This window comes from Zalophus californianus, chromosome 2, assembly GCF_009762305.2.
Source record: "Zalophus californianus isolate mZalCal1 chromosome 2, mZalCal1.pri.v2, whole genome shotgun sequence".
NCBI lineage: Eukaryota > Metazoa > Chordata > Mammalia > Carnivora > Otariidae > Zalophus > Zalophus californianus.
The window spans coordinates 157,964,464-157,990,774 of record NC_045596.1 but is presented as its reverse complement, the minus strand read 5'-3'; the positions used below and the strand labels follow the sequence as shown (position 1 = coordinate 157,990,774).

Below are 26,311 nucleotides of genomic sequence, written 5' to 3'. Positions count from 1 at the left end.
AGTCACAGGGGTTCCTGCAATAGCCCCTTTCAGGCACAGCCTGGCAAATGAGCAGTGTGGCTCTGAAGGGAAGCATCCTCACCTCCCCTGGTCACACTCCATTCCCATCAGAGCACATTTGCCCCCACAGGCTTGATCAACTATGCCTCACTAAAACCTCGAGGCCTGGTGTGAAGAAGGCAGGGATCATGATTCTTCTACAAGGGAGAAACTCAAGAACCAGGGAGGATTAAGGGCTTCACTGGAGTTGCACATCAGTGCAAGCAAAGCCAGAAGTAGAAATCCCAAGCTACCAAGGCATCAACAATCCACCAGCACATAATAGGAAAGGCCCAAATTCTGCCTGGGGCATAGAAGCCTCTATAGTTTGGCCCACACCTACATTCTTGGCTTCAGTTTCAACGACCCTTCTCTCCCCATTCTCACTCCAGATCTTCACATGTCACCTGTCCAATCATATCAGCCTCTACTCGGCAGAAGCTTTACACCTAGATCAATGTGCCCCTGGCCCCTCCCTCTCCGCTTCCCTCCAAATTGTATATGTCACAAGCCCACCCATTCTTCAAGAAAACCTTCCCAGGTGCTCCTGTAGGGGCTAAAGGTGGGCCGCTCTAAGATGGGCCACTCTAGCATGAAGATTATTTTGAGTTAAAAGCAATCAAAACCCAGCAGATTCAGGAAAAGCTCTTCACCTCCCCCTCAACTGCCTAAAAAGAGTTTAGATAGAGGACCTGCTCCAGGAAGGGAGCTGAGGACCTGCTCCAGGAAGAGAGCTGAGGACCTGCTCCAGGAAGAGAGCTGCCACCGTAGAGAACTACATTATGATGCGAGCCGGGTGCGGTAGACAGGGAGGAACCTGGCAAGGCCTGTTTGCGCCAAGTCCTGTGGTCCCACTGTTTCTGGGGGGCCGAACTGGCCCCCCCTCCCCAGCATTTGTTCATCAAACATTTATTTTTTTATCTTCCTGTGAATTACATTCCTTCCTTTGAAGTTCCAGACCCCTACCTCCTTTCTTTAGTTCAGGATGACATACGTACCTCATTGTGCCTGCCCGTGTTTGGAGTTTCCGTGTCCGTGTAGATTCCCTATATGTATGAAATTAAATCTGATTTTTCTCCTGTTAATCTGTCTTGTGTCAATATGACTCTTAGCCCAGCTAGAAAGGCCTTGGAGAGCAGAGGAAATTCTTCCTCTAATCAGAATGAATGTCTTCTCTGATTTCCTTTAAAATAGCATTTTGTTTGTGCTTTACACAATTAACCTTCCCAGGGTTAGTTAACTCCTTGAGATGATAAAGAACTCACAAGTGTAGTTTTCATATGCAAACCAACCAATCCAGAGCCCTGTCCTCTCAACTACCTCCTTACCAAAAATCTCATACTCTGGGTCACTCTGCCTCTGCCCTAATCACCCCAGGGCCAGGTACCAGACAACTTGAGAGAGCCCCTCGGCCCCTGAGTGAGCTGAAATCATTTGACCAGCCAATCCTGAACCTGCTTAGCCTGCTTCATAGGCCTCACCCATTCCTTCCTGTGACAGTCACAAGAAAGGCTCTTACCCACAGTTTCCCCTCACTCCCTCTGCCTGTGACCAACCCTGGTGCTTCCCCGTGTGGCCGCTTATTGTGTGCCTTGCCTCCCGTTTCTAGGAATCAGTGAGTATAAACTTCTTCCTTCATAACGGTTTATTTTTTAAGCGGCCCTTTTTAAAAAGAAATCTTACTCTCTGCATGTGCCTATCTCCACACTGTTCCACCCGTCTTCTTGGATTCTCCAATCTGTGGGAATGGCCAGTGTTCAATTTCTAAATCTTTCCTAGAAAAATGCTCCTGAATTTTTTGTTTCTTTTGTGGAGACTTCTGCTTCCTACTCTGGGGGATTGTAAAGTATTAGACCCAGATGCTTCTCTCTTCTTTCAAAATTAACTTTTATCCTTTTTTCTTCTGCAAAAGTTATGCAAACTAGTGATAAAAATCTGGATAATGCAAACAAGTAAAAGGAAGAAAATAATTCTCAACATCACTGATGGAGGGAACCATTACCAACACTGTGCTATGTACCCCTCCATCCTTTTTTTGTATATATGTATAACCTTTAAAACACTGGAATAATTTTCTACATACTTGCTGTGTAAACTGCGTTTCACAATTACCAGTATATTGCAAATATTATGCCACTTTGACTTTTCCTTACAAGATTTTTATCGATGTATCATAAAATTGGATAATCTTATCACAAAATCTTTTACTGCTATAAACATTGTGGAAATGAATATCCTTGTAGCTAAAACTCTGCACAGTCTTGGGATAAATTCCAAAAAGTAAAATTGCTGGGTCAAAGAGCTGGCAAAAAGTCAACACTTTTGCAAAACTATATTAACTGCTCTCCAGAAACACTGCCAACTTGTACATCAGCCAGTAGTATGTAGATTTCCTCACAAATTCAAAATTCTAGCTATGACCAGGTTTTCAAACCTTTCTCCATCTGATAAGCAGAAAAGGGTATTTTTGTTTTAATTAGCATTTCTTTTGTTACTAGTGAGGTTGAGTGCCCTCTGCCCCCATTCTTATTGGCCATCTGCATTTCCTTCCTTCCTTCCTTCCTTCTCTTTCTCTCCCTCTCTCCTTCCCTCCCTTTCTTTTCTTTCTCTCTCTCTCCCCCTCCCTCCCTTTTTTTTTTTTTTTTTGAAATTCTCTCTTCATGCTTTTTATCCCCTTTTCTACTGAATGTTCGTCTTTCCCTTGTGGCTTTGTAAAATCCATTTTTCTCATTGGCATCCGAAGGGAAAAAACTGCCAGGTGACAACCAACGTCCAAAGCAAAGCCTGGGTGGGCACAGAGCAACAGGGCCTGCGGTCTCTCCTCGCGCTGCCTCTCTTCGAGGCCAGAGGCCTGGCCTGCTGCTCCCAAGCGCCCTGCACTTGAGCTCGGGTTCAGCCCCTCCTCGGCCTGAGAGACCCCAGCTGCCTGGAGCAAGGCGGCCCGCGGGGAATCCGTCCAGGGTGGTCCCCGTTTTTGGCCACCGCCGGCAGCCTGCCGCGCCCCGCGCCCCTGATGCCGCGGGTGGAACGGAGCCGGGCACCGGGAGGTCCAGGTCCGAGCTGCGGAGGGCGGGCCCGGGCCTGCGGGCTCTGCGCTCCTTCCCCGGGGCAGGCGCGGCACTCGGTCGCGCCGCCCTCCCAGCCCACTAGGGGCCCGGGCCGCCAAGTCTTCCGGGGCCGGCGGCGGCTGCACTCGGCCCGGCGTGGGCGCACACGTGAGCCCGCGGGGGCTCGGGGCGCGGCGGTGGGGTGACCAGGGTCCCCGGAGGGCGTGGGGGGAGGGTCCGCGCGCTGACCCGGTGGCCTAGACTCCCCGACCCCGCGGCGGCCGCGCTGGGGCCAAACGGGGGGCGGTGGGGGGTGGGGGGTGGGGGGCGGCGCTGCCTGCGGGGCCTCTCCGGGAACCAGGGCCGTGCCAGGTTCCGTGGGAGTGGGTGTCCCCTCTCTGCTCGCATTGCCCACGTGTGTGTCTGGGGGGTGCCGTTGGTGATCTGGCACCGGACACGACCCCCAGGCTTAGCCCGGTGCCTGGCGCATGTTAGATCCTTATTTTAGAAGATTTGGGTAATGACAGGGTACAGTTGGCTCAGAGTAGACCCATCCTCATTCCTGGAAGAGGGGAGGGGGAAGGCAGAGCCCAGGCCGACCGCAGACCTTCCAGATGGTGGGTGAGAGTCACAGTTTTACTTATAAACAACAGACCTCACAAAGGAGCTGGAACAGAGCACCAGGCAGAAGTTCTGAGATTATAGTTACCTTGGCACGGCTGTCTTACCCCTAGAAAACCATTTCCCCTTCTTGAGTGTTTTTCTCTGTAAAATAGATATATCGTTCTGACCTGTGATAAAAACGTATTCGGCCAATAAAAACAGTGGCAAAAGCAGCGCAAAAACTTGATCCCCTTCTCCTTACTTTTCCCTGGGAGGTGAGAGCTCCTTCGTGGCCCCAGCTGTCTTCTCCAAACCCAGCTCTCTCATACAAAGCCATTACTTTCATGTTTTCTGGTGCCTTGTGTGAACTCCCAGTTGTGGGAATTCAGAGGACAGAGGTGACCGCCGTCAAACCTCAAGAAAGACTCCCTCTACTTTCTGCCACTGATGTAGCTAATGTCTCATATTGCATACAACTTGTTCCAGAAAGGATCATTAGAGCAGGTGAATAATGTCATTTTTTAATTGAACAGTTGCAGGGTTGGGGACTGAATTTTGGTAGCTCCTGCAGTTTGGCTCCCTTCTGTGGATTTTTCCTCTCAGAGGAGGTGACAGATTAGAGTTCGGGTGCAGAAAACACGCCCTCCCTTCTTTTCCTGCAAGAATGGAGGAACAGCCTATACGGCCTCCTGGTTCCCGTGCGACATCTCCTTACTCAGCTCCTTTTAGTTCAGAGAAACTTTCTCACTTGTGCTATGTAAACGAAAAGCAGTAGTACGCTTAATGAGTATTTAACTGAGCACCTATTATGTACCCAGTGTGGAGGAGCTGCGGTGGGAGAGCCAGAAGAAATGGGAGGTGCTCCCATTCTTGTGGGGTGCGTCCTATCTCTCTGGAATGTGAGAACTGTAGGAAGAGAATTTACTCAAGTTTTAAATAGGTGGGCCCAGATTATGGGAGTGTTAGGAGTTATGGGTATGAGAGGTCCGTGTGAGTTAGAACAAAATCAGAGGTTTTTTGCCAGGAAGGACCATGCAGGGCCATCTGAAAGGGGAAGGCCATGTCCAGGTCACTTAGCTAAGGGAGCAAGAGCAGGGAATAATTTGGAGCTCTGGCTTCCCAAATCCAGGACTCCTCCCGCTTGAGCACAAAGGTCAGGAGAGGCTATGGAAGGACGGCCTTGAGCCGGGCTCGGAAGAAGAATTAGGAAAAGAAAACATGGAGTAGGCTGGACTAGAGCACGCTAGTGTGGAAAGCAATAGGTGTGGAAACCAGCCATCCGTGCAGGGACAGAAGGAGGTGGCATTTGGAAGACTGTGTTTACAAGGTGCTGGAAAAGAAGGATGGAATGGGCAGACCTCCAGAGCAGGAGGGGAATTCAGAGCCAGTCCACCATGTCAGCCAGTCCGTCTCATTTCACTTTATAGATAAAAGAAATGAGGCCCAAGGGTTTACTGGATTGCCCCAAGGTCAATCGTTAGTAACTGGCAGAGCCTTTTCTTGACCTTGGGTATCTTGGCTTCCAATTCTACCTCCTATACTGGGATGCCTTTGTCTGTCCCCATTTTGTTTCTTGTAAGTGCCTGGCTGACGTCAGCTTGCAGAGGACCTGGAAACATCCTGCTGGACCCCAAGATGCAGCCAGGGACCATGACAAGAGCTCGGGCTCTCAGTCTCTTCTGTAGTCTGAGTCCCTGCCACCCCCAGCCTCCAATCCCTCATCTGTGCCATGAAGAGTGTGTGCTAGCACAGGGAAGGCAAGCAGAGGTCAACTTGCATGTCACATTCACCCAGCTAGTGGTGGCTGTCTAGGGAGCTGAGTGGCATCAAGGCCTAAGAGGCTAGAGGGCTGGCATGGGTTTGTGAGGACCGCCACAGAGTAGGGCAGGAGGGTGGCAACATGACTGCTGGGCATTTGCTGTCCTAGGCGTTGGACAAATGATCTTAAGAACTTTCCGGTTCTCAGATTTTATGAATCCACTGAGGTCCTAAACGTCCTAGGTGAGACTATTGTTATAGGTTGAACTGTGTTCCCTGCCTTGCTCTGGTCAGTCTTTCTAGGGGCTGATCCCTCCCTCTCTGAGCCCTGGTCCTGATTCTGCTGCTAGACCTCAGTAATGCTTCCTCCCTGGATCTCTGCTATGATGCTCTGCTGCTGAACAAACCCCAGACACATGCTCCACCACCCCTCCACGTGCGCATCTACTCTGCTCCACGGCTGCTCTATCCACATCCACCGGGGATCATATGGCCATCTGATACTTAATATGCCTCTCCATGGTGCTTTTAAAACGAGCTCTCTTCTATGATCATTGGTCAAAACACTAGTGAAGTCAAGTGGATGGGAGGGGGCCTTTGGCTCCCTCATCTTGCAGCGTGTGGGTCCTCTTGCCTCTCTCGGCAACCCTTTCTCTGGTATCTATTGGCATCACTGGCTCCCTGGAGAGGTCTGTTGGGCATCTTGGAATCAGAACACAAATGTCTGAATCCTGCCTTCATCACCTCCAAGCTCTATTGATTTGGGGACAATTTACTTTTTTTTTTAAGATTTTATTTATTTATTTGACAGAGAGAGAGAGACAGCGAGAGAGGGAACACAAGCAGGGGGAGTGGGAGAGGGAGAAGCAGGCCTCCCGCTGAGCAGGGAGCCCGATGCGGGGCTCGATCCCAGGACCCTGGGATCATGACCTGAGCCGAAGGCAGACACTTAACGACTGAGCCACCCAGACGCCCCAACAAATTACTTTTAGAGCCTGAATTTCCTCTATGGATTATGGAAATAACCTTCCGTGTGCGTGCATGTGTGTGTGTGTGTGTGTGTATTAAATAAAATAATATAAAAATTCCTAGCACACAGCATAGACTCATTCACATTAGTTTTCTTCTTTCCTTCCTGCCAACTCAGAACCCCCGATTGTGGGTACTCAGTAAATATTTATTGAGTGAGTAAGTAAAATTCCTATTCACATCCTCACACCCTACCCAAATTGCCTTTTTCTTCTGATCAATTGCGTTGGAAAGCAAGGTGATAAATTCTTTCCTTATGAAATTATCGTATTTAGGAATGTAACACCTTAAAGAATAAGTTAATTACTCTTCTAAGGACAGGGCACTTTTACACTGTAACAGGAACTCCTAGATATGAATTCCAATAGTCGAGTTTTACATATTGTACAATGCTAGAAGCAAGGGCAACAGGGTTTTTCCTGAGTGGGTGGACCTTCCCCATGCCCTTCAGATCAGCTGCCATAGGTACCTGCTTACCTCTGAAATTCACTGTGTAGTGACGGTGGGAGGCAGGCGTTGGGATGATTTATGGAAGATGAAGATCCCCTGGGATCCTAAAATCTCACCCGACCAGATCATCAGTGCTGGTATCTAGACGAGAGTCATGGGCTGTAAGCTGGGATCTAGGAGAGACAGAGTAAGGCACAATCCCGACTCATCACAGCTGATTTCCTGGGAAATGTGCCGACACACCCTCAAAGGATGAGCCCCTAACCACCTGCTGGACTTGACAGCCTAAGGGCTGGTGAAGGTCTGAGGCAGTGAGCCATGCTGACACTCAGAGGGGAGAAGAGTTGTGTCTGCAGGGTCCACACGGCAGCCCCACAGGGAGCGGTGACTCCTAAGACCCACCTCCTCGAAGCAGCCAGCTCCAGCGACTTCTGCCTTCCCGGCTTACCTCCAACAACACCTTTAGCTGCGCTCCGGAAGCTAGAGGGGGCTGGGCATCATCTCATGCTTTAAGCATGCGAGCTAGGCCAAGCATATTCCATTCCCTCTCTAGGCCATTTCCAAATAGATGCCAGCCTCAGGAAGGAAGGCAGAATGAAAGCTTACGGGGCAGCTCAACAGGCTCCATCTTTCAGCAGAACATTACATTAGAAGGTGCCGAGAGGTAGATGTGCTTCGCCTTTGGGGGCGTCATTTTGCTGTGCAACGATTGTGGTGAGCAATTCCACACTTGTCCCCCCAACCAGGGACATACAAAATTTTCTTATTCTCTGCCTGTTTTACATATTCATTTGCCCTCATCCCCACCTTCTTCCAAAAGTATGATCTCTGCTTTCATACAGAAACCTGGACACTACATGGGCTGGTGTTGAAGGTGGGATTCTGTTACAGAAAAAGCTGGATTTTTAAAAAAAATAAAACCGTTTTTATTGATCACTCATTCTGTATCAATTACCATGTGAAAAGTGCCTTACAGGTATGGACCAATTTAATTCTCTAGACCAGACCTTCCCAATAGAAACATAATGCGAGCCACATATGTGATTTAATTTTTTCTGGTAGCCACATTAAAAAGTAAAATGAGGGGCACCTGGTTGGCTCAGTGGGTTAAGTGTCTGTCTTCAGCTCAGGTCATGATCCTGGAGTCCCGGGATTGAGCCCTATATCGGGCTCTCTGTTCAGCGGAGAGCCTGCTTCTCCCCCTGCCCCTGACCCCACTCATACTCTCTCGCTCTCTCTCTCAAATAAATAAAATCTTAAAAAAAAGTAAAATGAAATAGGTGAAATTAATGTTAATGATATATCCTATTTAACCCAAACACATCACAAATATTATCATTCCAGTATGTATTCAATACAAAATTATTAATGAGATACTTCACATTCTTTTCTTGTACTAAGTCTTTGGAAATCTGGTGAGTACATTCACAGCACATCTCAATCCGGTCGAGCACATTTGAGGTGCTCGGCGGCCCCACAATATCCCACTTGTGCCTACTGGATGGCACAGCTCCAGGAAACCCTCCGAGAGACTATTATCAGCATCCCTACTGCCCCCAGGAAAAACCGAGGGACAGAAAGTCTACGTGATTTTCCTAAGGTCACATAGCTAAAAGGTGATCAAGCTGGGGTTTGCATCCAGGCAGCCAGATACCAGAGCTGATACGTTTATTCTTATCCCTGTGGGTGAGACAAGCACACTCTGGTATACCCGTCCTTGCCCAGGGACCAATTTGCTTTAGAAGACTGCTTTGGGGGCGCCTGGGTGGCTCAGTTGGTTAAGCGACTGCCTTCGGCTCAGGTCATGATCCTGGAGTCCCGGGATCAAGTCCCGCATCGGGCTCCCTGCTCAGCGGGGAGTCTGCTTCTCCCTCTGACCCTCTTCCCTCTTGTGCTCTCTGTCTCTCATTCTCTCTCTCTCAAATAAATAAATAAAATCTTTAAAAAAAAAAAACAGAAGAAGACTGCTTTGGGTTAAAGGATTTGAGCTTCACTAATAAATGTACTAGGCTCCAAATGATAAACAAAAGCAAAGGAAGGCCTGAATTATAATTTCAAGAAAACAAGCAGAAGAGCACTATGTCTCTTACCTTTTTTGGTGCCTAATCATAAACAAATATGGTAAATTTTCCCTTTACCTTTCTGGACTTTTTTTTTTAAGATTTTATTTATTTGACAGAGAAAGAGCACAAGCAGGGGGAGGGCAGGCAGAGGGAGGGGGAGAAGCAGGCTCACCACTGAGCAGGGAGCCCGATGCGGGGCTTGATCCCAGGACCCTGGGTCACGACCTGAGCGGAAGGCAGACGCTTAGCCGACTGAGCCACCCAGGCGCCCCTACCTTTCTGGACATTTGATGACATTTGGATTGATGGAAGACACTTTCCTCCTCCTCACACCTGCTCTATCAGTCCTGGTCAGAAATTTTATTCTGCTAAAGACATCAAAAAAAAAAAAAAATGGTGGAGACGTCTGACCGAATGTGGTATCTGCTACCACAGCTGGGGTTTTTGGCAACAAAGAAGATCTATTTTCAGCATTCACCTCTGAAGACCTCCCAGGTCCCAATAAGGGTCTATGCCAGTGAGGACACATCACCACCCAACAGGGAAATTCCAGGAGCATCCTCTACCCAGAACACAGGCCAGCTGGGTCAGTGGAACATTTCGGCAGCTTGCTCACACACCAAAAAGCAAGCTCAGCAGGGTTTCAGCAACCCTCTCCAGGCAAGCTGAGGAAAGTTCACAAGGGGGAAGCTCACCTTGGAGGGTATTCTGTTAAAACCTCATCTGACTGAAGTCTAGGAACTACTGTAGCAGATGGTCTTAATTATTCACACAGTTTAGCTCGGGAGTGGGCCATCATCAGAGGGTTCAAGGCAAGATGCCCAAGGACTGCAGTATGTGATTAACATGAATGAGACCCAGTGTGTGCCAGAAAAGAGTTGGCTGTGGCCCCGGCTTATCAGAAAGTGGTAAATTCTCTCTCCTAATGTTTTCTCACTTGGCTCTCGGCTCAGCAGTTGAGGACATTCTTACATTTAATTCAATCCGCTGAAGGATACAACTTTCACACAATGGATACTAATATAAGCTTGGCTAACAAGAGGCTCTATGCCCCCAGGGGGTATCTGGGAGAGATAGGGAAAGAATTCCTTCACATCCCTGGGATTGAAGGTTCCGGGCATTCCTGACAAACATCAGCCAGACTCAGCTCACCTTCCTCAGGGGCCTTGAGCCCAGTGGCCCACTCAGCCTGCAGGTTCTTCCCCCATGAAGAACGGGCTGGATGCACTCCCACCTCTCTGTTGTCAGTAATCAGCATGGAGTAGTAAGTGAGAGGCATGCAGAACAGGCTTCAAATCTCATTTCCACTTCCTAGCTCTGTGACCTCAGGCACACTGAGATTTTCTAAATCTCTGTATTTCATCTGTGAAACGGAAGCGATATATACCTAAAAGCAACTTTTTAAAGGGAAAACAAGAAACTTCTACTTTTCAGGATTGTTATAAAAAATCAAAGATTGTATTTCTTAAGTTCTTGATCCACAGTAGGTGGTCAAAAATAACAGGTCAAGTATTTGGGTTCAAACAGGTGCAGCCTGCTAGATTTGGGTCAGGCGATTTAAATGCCAAATGCAAGATGCTAAACTGCATTATGGAAATGGTTGTATTTAATTTTGATCTTCAGATTTTGGGGAACTGGTAACTCCTAGGGATGAACTTAGGTAGTTCCTCCTGGATCCAGCTCTTGTAACAACGCAGTTTAAAACTAGAAATATACATTTGCTCCAAAGAATATATGATATGGCAGAAAAGCTTAATTACCTAAATCAATACGTGTCTTCACATGTGCTGTATAAGCTAGGGAGGTGCTACCTTGTGTGAAGTTCAATGGGAAGGTGGGCTCTAGGGAGTCTGCAGTGTCTGCAAATAAGACTTTTAAGTGGGGTCTAAGTCATCCAATGCTTCTTGGTCTTGCTGGGGCTGGGGACATGGTCAGAGGGAGAAAAAGAGTTTCTAAACCTGGATCTTGTTCAAGTTTCTCATCTGATCAGAGCTTCTTCAATGGTCTGATAAATATCCTTCTTTGAGGACATCTTTAGCTTCAAAGCATATGTCACCCGAGGAACTTTCCAGTACATTCTAGAAACACTGATTTCTAGGATTCCAAGAGTGGCATTGTTTTCATAATGGATAAATATCTGAAAATCTTTTACTTAACTTTAATCAATCAGGGCTCCAAAATACAAAGGAGAAAATGTAAAACTGGAATTTCCAAGGTCCTTTTCTTAGGCTACTATTTTCACAGCTGAATCATTCTTCCTAGAATATGAAAGGCCTACTCCAAAGAAATCTCTGAGTCTCAAGGAGCCTTGGGGCCACTCAAATGCTTTTCCTTCCCTAGAAGCAGTCCTGTCTGAATCACTCCATCATCTACCCGGAAAAAAAAAGGGGGGGGGTATTCTGTGCTATAGAATTTGCCTGCCTAAAAATATTTTCTGAAAAGTCAAGTGGCTATTGACTTCCTCAGCGTAGCCTTAAACAATATGATAAGCCATGGCCTCTTAGCACTGATGCCTCACTTTGGGGCACCCAGTCAAAAAATGCCCCTTGTGACCAACTGATTCCCAGTCAGTAACAAAGGCACGGACAGATGGGGGTGGGGGACACATTGTAAACATCATTTAGCAGAAAGCACTGCTCTTATGCAAGCTGATCCTCTCAACGGCGCCCCCTCCACCTGCCCACCAACAGGACTGTCTGGGGCCCTCCTAGAGCAGTCCTCACTCCAGCTTTGCATGACTGGCCCTGTCATTTCTAGGTCCTTCGTAGGCTGGGAAATGAATGAATCATTCCTCCCAGCCCTGGCTCCGCATTTTGTGCTCTGCAGCTCCCAGGAAGGGGCCTTCCTGCCCCACATGGGGAGCATCACATAACCAGGGTACCGCTCCCCAGCCAGGAGCAGTGAGTAGCCCACGATGCAAAGGGCACTCGCTTAGTGTTCGCTGACCACTGGAGCACAGAACTCAGAATTCTTTCACCCAGACAGAATGCTCCGCTCAACACTGCTGCCAGATGTCAGCATTCAGATACGGGGTCAAGGGGTGGGCTGGGGGCTGTCTCCTTCTTCAGACCCTCACCGCCAGGGATTCCTGCTGGATCAGCAGGAGTGATGAATGGTCCTCATTCACGGCCCAGGGCACACCGTGGGGAGGCGACCCCAGCTGTGGTCCCCGAGCCGCTCCTGGCCCCACACAGAACACATTCCTTTGTGGAAGAAGGCTGCCTTTGGTGAATGGGGTGTGCTCAGAGAATGAGGGAAGCGCTGGGGGACGGCGGGGCCTTTCTGAACCACCTCAGACAAGAATGCAGACTTTGACACCAGGCTTGGCCAGGGCTGGTCCATTTGGCCCCTGGCCAAAGATTCCACCTCCATCCTATTTCTGGCCACGGAGCAGGAATGTTCAGGGCACAGGGAAATGGTGACAAGGGGAGCATATGAAGCCGATTTTTTTTTTTCATCCTCCAGAAAGAGGCCTTTGTCAGGCGTAATTGGTTGTGATCAACGGGGGTTCCCCACAGTCCACCTCTGGCTCTGGGTGGAATCTCATTTTAACCAGGCTCTTTCTTGGGGAGGCTGAAGGTACAATTTCCAACTCTTCAAAGTGTGCCTAGTAGAGACTCTCAGACCGGATCAGGAATATATATAGCGTCTGTAAGAGACACATTTTATCTTTATAGCACATAGGCCAGAGAGAGAGGCAGAGAACATCCAAACTCAGTGCTGCCGCTTGAAGGCAGCTCTGTTAAAATGGCAGCGGGAACCATGTGAGGCCAAGAGGCCCCTCGGGTTCAAATTAACCAATCCCTAGCCCCTAAAAAAAGGAATACCTAGTTTGACTACCAGAGAACATACAATAATGGAAAGAACAGGGTGTTGGCCTCTAGAGTGGTCTCAGATTCAGATCTGACTTTTGCAAACAGAGAAGGGCCTTACCATCTTAGCTGCACAGGAGGTATCCAGGGCCCAGGACAGTGACGGGCTCATGGCAATGCTCGATGAGTGGTGACTAGTATAATTATATAAAATCAGCAAGAACCTGGAAAAAATCCCGGGAGGGGTGTCATTTCACCCACCAACCACTCTTCACACACCACCTGGATAACAGGTGTTAACCATCCATCCTCCCACCTCCCCCCATTTACACACACTGTTGTTTCCCAGAGCTAAGGATCAGTAGCCAAACTGGTCTGAGTTTCTGCACCCTTTCGAAGGGGAGGAGAACCCAAGCCAGAGCCAGAATGGTGTGCAGACTTGGTCAGGAATCCAATCACTGCAAACACGTTGCGTTTTTAGGGCAGGAAGTGTCGTGGGGGATGGGACCCACTGCATGCAAATTTCTGGAGGGTTGGTCCAGGCCCAGACAAGTAGGGCAGGCCTGGGCAGGGCCAGTAAGAGGAGTATACTGGGCTGGAGGTGGAGGGAGTTCTGGGCTGGAGGGAATATACAAACCAGTTTCTCAAAGAGATGGCCCCTCAAAAGTGGCCAAGCAGGCACCTCCTACTTAGCTTCCCTCATGCCTCAGGTAGGGCGAGTCCCAGCAGGACTCACTCTTGGCTTTGTCCACTTTCTGTGGTCTCCCCTAGCTTCCAGGCCAAGCTCTCATTCAAGTGATACCACCTCAGCCTTCAAGGATCAACTGTTCAGGCCTGAGCCCCTCAGGTGAGAATCAGACCCTGCGGGGCCAGCAAGGGAAGGTGCAGCTAGCACACAGACCGCAGCCACATCTTTGGCTTGTCTGGAAATGTCTGGCTACACAGAGGAGCGGGCAGGAGTGCTGTTCTCAAGTTCGTTAAGAGCCTGTGATCCGGGATCCTGCTGTCCATAGAAGCACTGGCTCCCTTCCAGAAGCCCAGTGAGTAATAGCCACAGGCACCGACCGCCACATCACCAAAGCGGGCCGGGCTCAGCTGCACAAGGCCAGCTGGGACTGTGTCACTGACGATCATTCCTGGAGGTAATGGCATCTGCAGAGTCGTGGCATATACACACCAACCTACCAGTTCTTGCCCTTACCAAGGAAGGCAGACTTTCTCAGGTACCTTTGGACCTGATCAGTGTCCATCGTGCTGATCACAAGTCTTTTCTGGGCCTCCTTCTGGGAATGATTCTAATATTCTCACTACATTTCTAAGCATGGCATGGCTCCCACTGGTGGCTACAGGATGCCTCCACTCTTTTTGGCATGGCACACACCCATACCCTGACCTCTCCCCACACTGACTGAGGGCATGTGGTTCCCAGAAGACACCTGCTTCCACACTTCCCTGCCACTTGCTGTTCCCTGTTCTAGAACACCACATATCCACCTCCTGAACACCTACTACTCTTTGTTTAGGAATCTATCGACATGTGTATATAAAAAAAAAATCTTAAGGAACCTACTAAAAGGCTATTAGAACTGAGTTCAACAAGGTTACAGGACACAAGATCAATATACAAAAGTTAACTGTTTCTATTCACTTTCAAAGAACAATACAAAAATGAAATTACAAAACTAACTCCATTTACAATAGCATCAAAAAGAATAAAATATTTAGAAATAAATTTAACAAAAGGCATGCCAAATTATCCTCAGAAAACTACAAAATATGGTTGAAAGAAATTAAAGATCTAAATAAATGGAAAAACATCCCATGTTCATGGATTGGAAAACTTAATGTCTGTCATTAAGATGAGAATACAAATTGATCTACAGATTCATCAAAATCCCTATTAGTATCCCAAATGTCTTTTTCATGGAAATTTAAAAGCTGATTCTAAAATTTATGTGGAATTTTAAGGGATCCAGAATAGCCGAGACAATTCTGAGAAAGAACAAAGTGGGAAGCCTCATACTTCCCAATTTCGAAAGGTAATACAAAGCAACAGTGATCAAGACAGTGTAGTACTGGCCCAGGACAGACCTACAGATCAATGGAATAGAACTGAGAGTCTAGTAAGAAACTCATATATTTATGATTAATTCATTTGGACAAGGGTACCAAGAACATTCAATGGGGAAGAATAGTCTGTAAAAAGAATGGTGCTGGAATAACTGGATAGCCACATGGAAGAGAAAGAAGCTGGGGAGGCGCCTGGGTGGCTCAGTTGGTTAAGCATCTGCCTTCGGCTCAGGTCATGATCCCAGGGCCCTGGGATCCAGTCCCGCATCGGGCTCCCCACTCAGCGGGAGCCTGCTTCTCCCTCTGCCTGCTGCTCCCCCTGCTTGTGCTCTCTCTCTCTCTCTGACAAATAAATAAATAAAATCTTTTAAAATAAATAAATAAAATCTTTTAAAAATGAGAGAGAGATGGGGCGCCTGGGTGGCTCAGTCAGTTAAGCGTCTGCTTTCGGCTCAGGTCATGATCCCAGCGTCCTGGGATCGAGCCCTGCATCGGGCTCCCTGCTCAGAGGGGAGCCTGCTTCTCCCTCTGCCACTCCCCCTGCTTGTGCTCACTCTCTGTCTCTCTCTCCCCCTCTCTTTCTCTCCCCCCCCCCCGTCAAATAAAAAATAAAATCTTTAAAGATAAGAGAAAGAAGTTGGACTCCTTCTTCACACTATTTACAAAAATTAATTCAAAATGGATCAAACACCTATATATAAAAGCTGAACTATAAACCTAGTAGAAGAAAATATAGGGGTAAATCTTCATGACTTTGGATTTGGCAATGGTTTCTTAAATATGACACCAAAAGCACAGGCAACAAATTAAAAATGTATATATTGTACTTCATCAAAATTTAAAACTTTTGTGCATCAGAAGGCACAAAACATTAAGATGTTTCATGAACCAGGGCAGCAGTAGTAGGGGTAGAAAAAAGCATATTGATCAAGTATTTGTTGTACTGTTTGCATGTCTGTCTCCCTTTCAAGACTGTGAACCCTCTGAAGAGCACATAATCTCGATCTCCTGGGTCCATTACAGAATAAATGCTTAGTAAATGTCATGTGAACTGAGAAACAAAGAGACACTATCAAGAAGGTGAAAAGACAATGCACAAAATGGGAGAAAATATTTGTAAATCATATTTCTGAAAGGGGTCTAGTATCCAGAACATATAAAAACTCCTATAATGCAATAAGAATAAGATAAGCAGCCCAATTTAAAAATGGGCACAGGACTTGAAGAGACATTTCCCTAAAGAAGATGTGCAAATGCTCAATGACACCTGAAAAGATGTTCAACATCATTAGTCACCAGGGAAAACACAAATCAAAACTTTAATGAAATACCACTCCGCACACACTAGAATGGCTAGGGTTTTTCTTAAGCAGGGAAAAAGTAGGCGTTGGTGAAGATGTGGAGAAACTGGAACCTCCATACCTTGCTCGTGGGAATGCAAAATGGTGTAGCCGTTTTGGAAAACAGTTTGGCAATTCCTCAAAAAGATAAACATAGAATTGCCACATGACCCAGCAATTCAGCTCCTATTTATATAGCCAAGAGAATTGAAAACAGATGTTCAAACAAAAACTTGTATACAAACGTTCACAGCGGCACTATTCGTAATAGCCAAAAGGTGGAAACAACCACCGTCCATCAATAGCGAATAGACAGGGGCGCCTGGGTGGCTTAGTCGTTAAGCGTCTACCTTCGGCTCAGGTCATGATCCCAGGGTCCTGGGATCGAGCCCTGCATCGGGCTCCCTGCTCTGCAGGAAGCCTGCTTCTCCCTCTTCTACTCCCCCTGCTTGTGTTCCCTCTCTCGCTGTGTCTCTGTCAAATAAATAAATAAAAATCTTTAAAAAAAAATAGTGAATGGATAAACAAAATGGGGTCTATCCATACAATGGTCTATTATTTGGCCATAAAAAGGTATGAAGTATGCACACAAGCCACAACAGAAATAAGGCTTGAAAACATTATGTGAAGTAAAAGAAGCCATATATATGATTCTATTTATATGAAATATCCAGAATTGGCTCATACAGGCAGAAAGTAGACTAGCAGGAGTAGAGGCAGGGAGCGGGGGAGGGGAGTGAGGGAGGGGAGTGGGCGGAGAAGCGGGTGATAGGTGAAGGGCCCAGATACTTCTTTCTGGCAATGAGATGCTCTAAAATTGACCGTGGCGATGGGTGCACATATCTGTGAAAACACTAACATCCACTGACCTGAACACTTCAAATGGGGGAAGTGTAGGGTCTGTGAATTACATCTCAATTATGCTGTTAAAAAAATCGACCTAAATGACACTTCATGTTAGTAGTATGTATTTATGAAGCATCTGCTGCATGACAAACACTGTTAGGCGTTGGGAATTCAAAGATGTATCTGACGTGGATTCTGCTCTCAAGGAGCTCACACTATACTTAGGCAATAATAGTGCAGGAAAAGGCACAGAAGTGGAACAGGGAGGCGCTGATCACAGGCGGAGATGAGGAGCAGGAAAGGCTCAGACAGCTGACACTGCGCAGGTTCTGGAGGAAAGTTTGAGTTTGACAAAATTGGGGGTGGGGAGATCATTCCAGGCAGCAGGCAGAGCAGGTCTGAAATCACACAGGGTATTTTGGGGAGCCGTGTGTGGTTCCAGTTGCCAGATGAAAAGTAGACGCGCTGGGTGTGGTGAGAAGTGCAAGAGGTGAGGGTGGAGAAGCAAGCAGAGGGCCAGCCGAGAAGGAACTTGAATGTCATGCTAAGAAATGCCGAGTTTTCCTTTCGGTGATAAGGAGCCAGTGAATGGCAAGCGGGAGGGTGATGGGGGCAGACCTGTGACCCAGAGCAGGAGTCAGCAAACTGCAGCCCATGGGCCAAATCTATAAATACAGTTTTTGGAAATAAAATGTTATTGGAACACAGCCATAATGATTTCTTTACTTGTTATCTGTGGCTGTTCTCCCACTAAAATAGCAGGCTTGACCAACAGCAACATAGCACAAATGGACTGTAAAGTCTAAAATATTTGCTGTTCGTCCCTAGAGAAAAAGGTTACAATCCCCTGCTCTAGGAAGGTCACTGGTGATATTGCATGAAAGATGGTTTCGCATGGGTTAAGACCGAGGGAAAGGAGGCCAATGAGGAGACCAGCAACTCTCCTGACGCTGGGTAATGTTATGATGGTGTAACCGATGGCATAGGGGGTTGTTTGGGGGTTGGAGGGATGGGCATGGCTTTGTGGGGAAGGAAAAACACCTGGAAGGTATCAGTTCAAGAAAATCAACAGTGCCTGATTTTCTGAAAAGGATTAGAGACCAATGTGTAAATTTTAGGTTTTTTCTTCATCATTAAAATGGTCTCTAAACATCATTTTTAGCAGAATGCTCTCAAACAGAGCACCTGAATTCAAGGCAGCTTAAAAGTATTTTATTTATTTTTTTTAAGTAATCTCTACACCCACTGTGGGGCTCAAACTCATGACCCGGCTATCAAGAGTCAATGCTCTACTAACTGAGCCAGTCAGGTACCCCAGCATAAAAGTCCTTTAAAAAATTTTTCTTACCCTTTGGTTATGGGCATGCTAGAGAAATTCTAGGTAACCAGATGGATAGTCTTCCTCTTTTCATGTGTTACAACAAGCCCAAACTCCACAAATTCTTTGGCTGTGCTCTGAGGCTGCTGTTGGCACTAGGTGGGCACCGAGGGGTTGGCTGCCAGCCATCAGAATATTATTCTTGACCGACGATTTCATTTTAAATACACACATCAAACATCATGCCTTATTCATCATGGTGTCTCCTACGGTGGCTGGCAGAGTGTCTGGTACATAGAAGGCCACTAATAAATCATTTTGGTTAAGAAGAGAGAGAGGATTGGGTCAGCAGGGAAGGAGGAAGGAAGGAAAGGAAGAAAGGAAGGCAGGACATGGCCACATGATTTTCCCTCCAGGCTTAAAACTCAGGCTCCATCAGCAGCTGATAAAAGGGCAGTTCTCTAGGTGGGTGTGAGCCCCCTTCTTCCAGGGAGAGCCTGGGTGGACTATGTTTAATGGTCATGTGTTAACACAGCTGCAACTGTAAACCCCAAATATGCGGTACTAGCTTCCCCTAAGGAAAGAAGTTGCTTAAATCTCAAAACTCATCTTGGGGCCTTTTACATTATAAACTGTGTTTTTCAAACATCTCTTCCAAACTGCCTCAGGGTAGAGAAAATGAGCGTCCAATCCCCAGCCGGAGGTGTAGTTGCAGGAGGGGAATGCAGGATGTGTAATTGACATCTCCTGCCTCCCTGGAAATCCCTGTACTCTGGGTAACCTTCTACTCTTGATCTAGGTGGTAGTTAATAAGGGTATGTTCATTTTGTAAAAATTCATCCAGAACAGGTATTTGTACACCCATGTTCATAGCAGCATTATTCCCAATAACCAAAAGTGGAAGCAACTCAAGTGTCCATTGATGGATGAATGAATAAACAAAATGTGGTCTATCCATACAATGGAATATTATTCCCTGAAGAAGGAAGGAAATTCTGACACATGCTACAACATGGATGAATCTTGAGGATACATATGTTAAGTGAAATAAGCCAGTCACCAAAAGACCAAGTACCATATGATTCCACTTATATAAGGTACCTAGAGTTGTCAAATTTGGAAAGACAGGAAGTAGAATGATGGTTTTCAGGGGCTGGGAGGTGCGGGAACAGGGAGTTAAGTGTTTAATAGGAACAGAGTTTCAGTTTGGGAAGATGAAAAAGTTGAATGTACTTAATGCCACTGAATTGTACACTTAAAAATGGTTAAAATGGTGAGTTTTAAGCTATGTCTATTTTACCACAATAAAAACAACAAAAGTTTACACATGCGTATGCTTAGGATTGGTGCCATTTTACCTAGATATGCTATTCTCGAGAGGGGGAGGAGTTGACTTTAAAAATGTACTCCATTTTATATTTGTATTTGATTTAGAAAGATATCTAGGAAAGGACATTTGTATTTGAATTAGAAATTTAGGAAAAGATCTTACTAGATCTTTGGGTCATGCTGGCACTCTGGAAAGATACCTATCTCATTGCTGCAGTGGTGCCCCAGGACAAGGCTGGGGTAGGGGCGGGGGAGTTCATGGATCCAAGTTCAAGGACACTGTAAAGAAACTGAGCAAAGTAAGTTGTTCACAAGTCATCGATGTTAAGTTCTGTTCTCATAAATCGTGTGCTTTATAGGCAAGCAGCATGGTTTTCCACACAAGCATCGTGTTGGGGATGCATCACGGAGGACATATGGTAGTTTGCACAAAACCTCCATGGGACCAGCTGTGTCTGCTTATGTAACAGAGATTCTGACAATGAAAAGAACTAAAAAGATGTGTCATCATTCACCCATGATATTACAACACCAAGTTAAAAATACTACAAATAACGGGATCAAAAAGCCTTGGGCAAAAAGAAATTAGCTGTGACCCTAATTACATACTCATTCTCTGCTGAGCCTGTTCTCACTCTACACCCATCCTTGCCACACGAAACTTGCCTGGGTATGCTGTTTCTGCCAAGAGAAGTGCGAAAAGATTTTTTTGAACTCTGGTCGGAAATCTTATCTAAACCGTCACCCTCATGCTTTATCCCCATCAAAAGGATGGTCCTGGCGCCTGAAAGCTTCTCAGACACAGGTGGCGAGGGGGACGACCAGCCCACACACCTGGCCAACTTGTGTTCCCCAGCAGGCATGCGCCATGCCTGACAGCAGAAGCACTGCTGGAATCGCTAACACAAGAAGGTCTGAACTCACTTCAGACTGGACATGGCTGCGGGACAGAAGCGACCCAGTGCGTCGCTGTGGTTGCTCGTCTGCAGAATCTGCTTGGCCCTTCCTTCTCTGGCCCACGCTTGCTAGTCCCACTGGTTCTGTGGGCCTGGAGCAGGGCAGGGTGCGGCCACTTCATCTGAAGCCTCAAGACCCAGCCGGGGTCCGCAGCGCAGCTGAGTCTGTGTGACACGGCCATGAGGACGGATGGCGAAGACCCTTCCCCAGAGGGAAATAAAACAGTCGTCATCACAAGTTGTTCCGCATCCAGGCAGCCCTGGGAGCAGGGAACTATACTTCCCAATGCCCCCGAAGCTGTCAAAGAAGCAACTTGCCACCACTGACATGGAATCACCGAGAAACTGTATCCCCACGGAGCCCGCCTGTCAGCGAAGGGGGAAGAGAACTGGTGGTTCCCAGAAGGCAGTGTGACTCCAGGTCAATGCTGTGCCCCGATGAGTCCCTACAGTTGAATAATGGGATTGAAGCAGCCAGTTTCACTGTCCCTGACTGGCTGTTTTACGGAAGATCTGTTCATCCAATGTCTGTTTCAGGGCAATGAACATACGAGCAGAAAAATCTAGGGGCAAAGACATAAGAGATTCCATTTTCCCACATGGCCAGCCAAGGAAGAATTCCAATTCATGAGCCCTTACTAATAAGATGTAAAAAGGATCTATCACCCCACTTCAAAGCAAATAAACACAGGTAATGAAAAGGCTAAAAGTACAAAATTCTGGTGTTCTGTGTCCCCATCGGACAGCGGCAGAATAAACAAAGCTGTCCGTGAATGAAGGACTTCAGAGGGAAGCCTCTCCTCCGTCATGCGAGTTAGGAATCTCCGACAAAAGATTCCAGCCGCCAGAGTACTCAGGCAGCACTCCAGGAGGGGCAACGGTTCTCAGTGAGATCTCTTTCTGGGGCCTTGGTCTTGTCCAAGAATTGCAGCTATAGTCTTTTCACCCGTCCCACTCCCAGATCCAGGGGCCAGAGAATTGGGGGGTGGGGGGAATGCTCCCTAGTTCAGAGAGGGCCACCTTGAGTCCTCATGAGGGACGTTGCTTTCCTACAATTTCATAACAAGCTGGGAAATAAACCTAGGCTTCCTGACTTTGCGGCTGATTTACCTCAAGTGCCAAATGGCCAATTACTCAGTATTTACACAGGGACTTCTGACAGCAGGTGTTTAGGAAGTGATCAGCTCAGGATGAAGCCAGAGCAAGATGAACGCTTTGGAGAACAGCTGATAGTCCAGGAGCAGCACTGAAAAACAGAACCACCGCCGCCCAGGAAGGAGGAGGCTGGGTCAGGTCCTGGCTCCGCCAATCGCCAGCTATGCCACCTGGACAGCTTATCTCTTTGCCAGTTTACTCAGGCATAAAATGAATTCAGGACCCATCTCACGCTTTAGTGGGGCGTCATAATAACCAAATGACACAGTGGATAGAAACATAGGTTGAAAGGAATAACATATGATATAAACATAGATTATAAAAACCAACAGAACTCAGATCACCTTAAAAAGGCATTTGGGGGAAAACTGGGAAATTTTTGCATATGGGTTGGGTATTAGATGATAGTAAAGAATCATTGTTAATTTTCTTAGGTGTAATAATGGCATCATGGTTATTTAATATTTTTCAAGATCACACTGAAATACACAGGGATGGAATGATTATCAAATCTGAAGTCTGGCATTTGCTTTAAAATACTTCAATGAGAAAAGAAAGAGCAAAGGGATAGTTACAAGCAAGTGTGGCAAAAATATTGATAATCTGAAGCTGGGTGAGAAGATATGGGGGCCTTCTCTCTACTTCCGTGCATATTTGAAATTTTTCAGAATATAAAATAATTTTTAAATACACATTGCAGAACCTGGGGGGACATCACAAAGCCTCACCGATGGTCAACCCCAGAGCACAGAAAATCTGTTTCCCTCACAAGAAAGACCCTTCCACACTGGTCATCCAGAGGTCAGACAACAAGGACGTGGCAAAAGGCCAGGAGAAGCCAGGCCAGGAACCCAGCTGGAAAGGAGACACACAGAAGCCTCTTTGCGGAATTTTCCTGTCTGCCATGCATCAAAATGTCAGCCAACCTGTAATGTCAAGTGCATACTTTGTCTTCAGACCTAAGTTTCACATTCACTTTAGACCAAGTCACTTTTTAACACAAAGTCACAGGGAGACCAACAGATTCATGCATACACACACCACTGAGACTGGGTCTTCTTGGGCCCCAAGAGCTCCAGGGGCCCATGGGGCATACACTTTGCCATGGGTTTGATGGTCCTTCACGGGGCAGATACTAGGGACCAGGAAGGAGAACGGGACAAAAGGAAGAGGGAGATGAATGAATGATTTAGCTGAGGCAGGGTCCAGTGAGTCACTCACTCATCTGGGCACTGACCAGGGAAATGAACACTTCGTCTTCCTCTTAAGCCCCATCCCTGACCATTCTAAGTACAGAATACACCATAAATAACTAAATAGGGGCGCCTGGGTGGCTCAGATGGTTGGGCGTCTGCCTTCAGCTCAGGTCATGATCCCAGGGTCCTGGGATCGAGTCCCGCATCGGGCTCCCTGCTCCTTGGGAGCCTGCTTCTCCCTCTGCTTCTCTCTCTCTCTCTCTCTCTCTCTCTCCCCGTCTCTCATGAATAAATAAATAAATAAAATCTTTAAAAAAAAATAAATAATTCCAGCAAGGGTGACAAATGGGTTTTGCGGGTTCCTGGACAGACAGGCTCGCGGTGGCGTAAGGGAGGAGCTGGAGTAAGGGAAGGGGTTTCGAGGCCCCACACTGACCAACTCAGGGGCCTTCAGTGCTTTTCCTGCTCTTCAAAAAGAAACGATTGGACTGCTTTTAAGAACTCCGCAGTTCAAAGATTTTAGGGGGCGAAATTAATTTGGGGGCATGTTTCTGACTTTCATGCACATCGTTCTTCTCACTTGGACCTGAGGTTTCCAAGCATCCTGAGTAGTTCAGTGCCCCCCGCCCCCATCCCGCCAGTTCCGCCGCGTCCCCTCACACTACCCGCGCTGGGTTTTTTGGTGGTCTCCGCTTGTTTCTTCTAGTCATTTCTACTCCGGCGCTGATTTCTGACACCTCCAGCAGCCTGCTACATTAGAAGGCTCCCAAATTTGGGGTTGCGGGGAGAGTGTGCAGAGCGCGGTCGCCAAAGCGCCTGCGTAAAAACCGCAGGCACTGAGGACCGCCGGGGCATCCGCACTAGACTAAGATTTGCTCTACCCCCGGGGCGACCCTGCAGGCACGATTCGCGGGTTAGCTTGTGCCGGCTTTCCTACTCCAGGGCCTCTCTGTGACAACGGCGGGAGAGGTTCCCTGGTCCCGGGACGAGCCAGGGCGACGTGGGAGGGAATACCTCGCGTGCGGATCGCGCCGGTCCTCGCACGGGACTCAGGGCGCTTGGGCGCTCAGCCGAGCCTTTCCAGCAGGCTGGGGAGAAGGCCCAATTCCGAGGCAGTGGGTACTAGAACACCCAGGCGCAGCCCCGATGGCCCCCACCCACTCTGCCCCAGCCCGGTGCGCTCCGTAGCCCCAAAGCCGCAGCACCGAAGACACTCCAAGGCGCCCCCCGCTCCCCGCGCGCGCTCCACCTCCTCAAAAGCCCTAACTCCGCGTATCCCTGGCCCCCCGCAGCACCCTCCTAGGCACCTAGAGCGCCAGAGCCTCGACTAGCTCCGTCCTGCCGGGTCGCGGGCGCCCCCAGCAAGCAAGGAACCGAGCGCCCTGCTCTCCGGGGCGCGCCAGCTGCATCGCCTCGTCCGGCTCAGGAGAGGCGGGGTTGGGCGGGTCCGCCCGAGTCGGAAAGGGCAACCCGTTAGCCTGCGGGTCCTAGCATCTCTCCGAGCAAGTAGCCTTCGCTCGGAGTGTCCGCCGCACAGGTCCCGGGAACCCCGAGCACCGCCGAGAGGCAGCTCCGCAGGGAGTGGAGCCTGGAGACCCCACCGGGACGCTCCCGCTTCCCTGCCTACCGCCGCGGGGAGGGGAGGGGCTGGGAGCGCTCTTACTTGGCAGCAGGGCAGCAGGGGTCAGCACTTCCCACGGGTGGCCCCTCTCCGCGCCCGTCGCCGCTGACCCCCTTTCCCGAGCAGAGGGGGCGAGCCGACGTCTCAGGCGGCTGGAGAAAGCGGGTCCCAAGTTGTGGCCGCCGCGGGCTGGAGTCGCTCCTTTACGCTTTTCCCGGTGCTTTTAACGAGAGTCGGAAGGCAAACCCCTCCCCGGACCCACCCCCTTCCCGGGAGGCGGCCACGGCAGCAGGCCCGGCCTCCAGCCCCTTTTGTTGTAATTCGAGAGCTGTCCCGGAGCCGGAGCGGGCCGTGCCGGGGAGGATGCGCGCCAGAGGGGCAGCCCTTCCCAGGCTCCTCGCGCCCAGGTTTCCGGAGCCCGAGAAGCTAGGAGGGAGGGGGCCTTTCCTCTGGGAGATTCCTCTACCCACCCCTACCCTCAATAGCGCCCGGAATTTAACTCTTCGATGGCCTTATCCACCAGCATTAGGGGCCGCGCCTGATGGTCTTGGTCTCCAGGGAACTCAACGCTGACTGGCGCATAATAGACGCTCAATAAAAACTGATCAATGAAGGAGTTCAGAAACTTTCATCCATCTCGCGTGGGTTTCTCCTCTATGAGGAAAACAGATTCTGCACGTGAAAACACAGCCACCTTTCTTCCAGCGGGTCTTATCTATGGCCTTTGACAAACCTCCCTCTCTGAGGATTGGTTTTCTCCTTTGTAATTAAAGACTTTGGATTCAGTGACCTCTAAGGCTGCATGGCAGGGCCAGGATTAACAAGCTCTGTGCTCAGGGAACCGAACAGGACACAGCTAAAGGGTGCATATTGTGCAGAGGGACATTCCATTACTGGCTCTGAGGCTCACACTGGGGTCAAAGTGAAGGGCGCCTTACAAGTTGGGGGAGCCCTCTGTGCGGATTCCCAGGGTTCCTTAAGCAAGAGCAAGGCTCGGCTAAGCAGGAGGCGGCCAGCCGTAAAACAAGGCACGGGGTCTGCGGGCCTCTGTGCAGGCAGTACCTAGAAGGGGACTGTCAACTGATGTCTGCTTCATTAACTGACAAAAAAAAAAAAAAAAACAACAAAAAACCCAAAACCCACCCACAGGAGCTCCAGGGCCCTCAGGATTCAGTCGGATCCCCTTGACATCTGACGGAGGCCCCCAAAAGCATTTCCAGCCTGCCCATCTCTCAACCACATTCTTTCCTCTCCCCCACAGGCCCTACTTGCTGTTCAGCATGCCTGCTGTTTCACACCCCAGGGCCTTTGCACGTGCCATTCCCTTGCTTTGTCTGCCTGGCAATGATCTCACTCAGTTGGCACAGTGCCTGCCCATAGCAGTTGCTCAATGAATGCCAGTGAAACAGCTCTCTCCTCTCCCTTCACCTTTTCCCCTGATCCCTCCACTTCTGGTTCTACTCTTGTGCTAAAGCTTTAACAGATAAAGTATAAAATGAAAGGAAGCTAACTTTGTAAACAATGTGTTGTCTGATTGTGAAAAAAGGCAAACTCCTTGTGGAACATTTAGAAAATGTGAAAAAGTATAATAAAGAAACTTGTTGGGGCACCTGGGTGGCTCAGTCAATTAAGCATCTGCTTTCAGCTCAGGTCATGATCCCAGGGTCCTGGGATCAAGC

General features: G+C 48.3%; 1 protein-coding gene across 6 annotated transcripts in view; it reads right to left on the bottom strand.

Annotated features, from left to right (window-relative positions):
* LOXL2 (lysyl oxidase like 2) overlaps nt 1-24,826 on the bottom strand; it is an 88,782-nt gene extending 63,956 nt beyond the window's left edge. For 3 of the 6 annotated variants that reach the window (XM_035726206.1, XM_035726207.1, XM_035726208.1), the window contains exons 1-2: nt 24,675-24,826; nt 12,923-13,025 (exon numbers count right to left, since the gene is read on the bottom strand). In XM_035726206.1, coding sequence (XP_035582099.1) covers nt 12,923-12,973 — 51 coding nt within the window. In that variant the 5' untranslated portion in view covers nt 12,974-13,025; nt 24,675-24,826. Of the gene's footprint in view, nt 1-6,953; nt 7,100-12,922; nt 13,026-24,674 lie in introns of all 6 variants that reach the window. The other 3 variants (XM_035726209.1, XM_035726211.1, XM_035726210.1) reach the window with 3 other exon arrangements.
* Nucleotides 24,827-26,311: the final 1,485 nt, after the last annotated feature.